At 52.6% G+C, this 2,790-nt stretch overlaps 1 protein-coding gene across 2 annotated transcripts in view; it reads right to left on the bottom strand.

Moving 5' to 3' along the window:
- Positions 1 to 2,790, bottom strand: part of TCN2 (transcobalamin 2) — a 16,957-nt gene that overhangs the window by 6,651 nt on the left and 7,516 nt on the right. For both annotated transcript variants that reach the window (XM_012813733.2, XM_003803345.3), the window contains exons 6-8: positions 1,918 to 2,090; positions 1,600 to 1,786; positions 552 to 723 (exon numbers count right to left, since the gene is read on the bottom strand). In XM_012813733.2, the coding sequence (XP_012669187.1) occupies positions 552 to 723; positions 1,600 to 1,786; positions 1,918 to 2,090 (532 nt within the window). The remainder of the gene's footprint in view (positions 1 to 551; positions 724 to 1,599; positions 1,787 to 1,917; positions 2,091 to 2,790) is intronic.

Below are 2,790 nucleotides of genomic sequence, written 5' to 3'. Positions count from 1 at the left end.
GGGATTCGAACCCGCCACCTTAGGTGTACGTGGCTGGCGCCTTAGCCTGTTGAGCTATAGGCGCCGAGCCCAGTTTTTCTATTTTTAGTAGAGACAGAGTCTTGCTCTTGCTTAGGCTGGTCTTGAACTCCTGAGCTCAAGCAATCCATCTGCCTCAGCATCCTAAAGTGCCAAGATTACTGGTGTGAACTCCTGTGCTCAGCCTACCACTGTCTCTATATGTACTAACTCCTAAAGTCCTGGAGTTGGCCTGTGAGGAGGGGGCACAGTTGGTGTCCTCACTGAGATGTGGGTAAAGAACTGGTCTGGGTCCCTCGTTGGAGAGCGGCAGAGCTGGGATTCCAATCAGGGGGATCTACTTCCAGAGACTGTTCCCCTACTGGCAATTCTGGCCCATACCTCTCTGTTCCCATGACTGTGGTCAAGAAAGGAGTAGAGAAGGGGGAAGAAGAAGCTGGGCCAGTGGAACCTTTGGTTCTGTCTGTTGTCCCTTTCATGACCCTGTTTCAGGAATGTGGAGTCAGGTGAGAGCTGGGAGGTAGAGGTCTCACCTGAATCCTCCTTGCTCTTGGGCCTTCTTCAGGACATCTTCCAAGGAGGACCCCACAGGGACAGAGATGGATTGTTCATATGGCAGCATGAGGCTGAGAACCTTCAGCGTGACACTGATCATCTCCGGGACTAGGGTCTGTGCAGGGATCTCAGTAGCTGGTTCCAACATGGCTGTGCCGAGGAGAAAGGAAGGGGCAGCTGGAGTGAGGATGGGGAGCCTGGACATTAGTCCTCCTGTCTTCTCTCACTGACACTGTGGCCACTAGACCTTATCCATCCCATGTTCTCATCTCAGTCAATGCCACTAACACTTGCTTGGCTGAAACCTGGCTGCCATTGCAGTCTCCCCTGCTCCTCAAGCCCCATATCCACTCATGACTGTGGCCCACCCAAAGTCAGGCTCTTCACTGGTTTCTCTGCCTCTGCTCCTATCTACCTTCCACATAGCACCCCAGAGGGCTCTTTCTAAATCATGCATTTACTCACATCATTCCCCTGTTGCCTCTGACAATCCTCTCTCCTTTTCATTCATCTGCCTGCCACTCCTGTTCATTCCCCTAAGACCCCAGTAAGGGGGTAAGGGGTAAGGGGCGAATGGGGTAAGACCATTCTCCTTAAGTCCCCAAAGTTCTATACACCTCTATGCCATTGTTCTTGCTGCCTCCTCTTGACTCTGCTCTTCCTTCTCCACTGATAAATCCCACTCACCTCTTTAAGCCCCTCTCCCAGATGAAGCCCTCATTCATCTGCTACTGGGGTTCATCATGGTGGATCAGAGTTAATTATAATGTGTCCCTCCCGATTCATTCATTCATCCATTCATTCAACTCAAACATTTCTATACTGGGTACCACACAAGGGGCCCACCCAGAGCTCTCCAGTTGGTATCTTCCTCCCCACACTGTGAACTTCTAGAAGGGGTGACCATAAACTCATGCTGACTCAGCAAACTGAGACCAAACAAACCTCCTCTTACAGAGATGTGCAGACATCAATGAGCACTCAGCAGATTATAAAGGGTTGTGCCCCTGTGAAGGGCTCAGCTACCTCGTGGTGTCAGGCAGTCTGGGAAGATGAGATCCACATATGTCTTGTGGTTTAGGACAGGCAGCAGCTGGGAAATCATGAGAGCATTCTGGAAGGCTCCACCTTGCAGGCTGGCCAAAAGAGCAGCCCTTGCCTTGAGGCATGCTGTGCCCAGCTCCACCCCAGGCATGGGGGAGGTCATCAGCATCTGGTGACAGAGTGGGGACAAGAGCAGAGATGTGGGTCAGCCAGCAGAGAGGAGCCAAGTCTTCCAGCCCCTCACCGGTGTAGCCCTCACTAATCCCCAGGGTCACTATAGCTCCAGGGTCTCTTTCATACCTGAAGTGCCAGCGGGGTGCTGTAGACATTCCCAAAATGGCCCTCTGGACTCTGGGCCCTCAGTATCTTCTCTCGCACTGTCCCAATGGCCATGGAGATCCTTATTCTCTGATCAGGGTTGAAGTTGGAACGCTCCAGACAGGTGAAGGCCAAGCCTGCCATGGCTGCTGTGTCTGTGAGGGAAAGGACCTGTGATGGGCTGGGGAGCCAAGGGGGCCAGGCAGGACCTTGGGGATTAGGCCCTTGAGTCAACAGGCAGCCACCAGAGGGTTCAAAAAAGGGGAATGACATGGTCAAATCAGCAAGGGATTCAACTCAGCCCACTTTGCCTAGGACTTTTTTGGTCTAGACACTGAAAGTCCTATGTCCCAGGAAACCATTTAGTCCTGGGGAAACTGGTTGAGTGGGTTACTCCACTCCTTGGGGGCTAGAGGTCAGGGAGAAAGACCAGAGGAGAGAGGCCCAGGAGGACATAACCCCACACTACTTGTTCCCAAAGCTGGAGTTTTAAACCAACCGATGCGGGGTCCACCCCTTGGCAGTCTGATTTTATTGGTACAGGGAGTTGCCTGGGCCCTGAGGTTTTCAAAACCTTCCGCTCTACTCAGCTGATTTTATTGTGTCCACAGTGCTTTTCCTACAAGCCTCTGAGGCAGACAAACTCCCTACTGGCAGAGGCCCTGCTGCCTTCTTCTCTCCAGCCACCTAACCCCTAATCTACCACATCCTGCCTCCAACCTATGAGACATTCACTCATGGAATGCCCAGCTTAGAAGAACCCTTGAATCATAGGGGTAAGAAATGGAGGCCCGGCTCGGCGCCTATAGCTCAACTGGCTAAGGCGCTAGCCACGTACACCTAAGGTGGCGGGTT

Source organism: Otolemur garnettii, unplaced genomic scaffold (assembly GCF_000181295.1).
Source record: "Otolemur garnettii isolate 467f Iridium unplaced genomic scaffold, OtoGar3 scaffold00294, whole genome shotgun sequence".
Classification (NCBI taxonomy): domain Eukaryota; kingdom Metazoa; phylum Chordata; class Mammalia; order Primates; family Galagidae; genus Otolemur; species Otolemur garnettii.
Note: the sequence above shows the minus strand (reverse complement) of the source record. Positions and strands in the feature narration are given on the sequence as shown.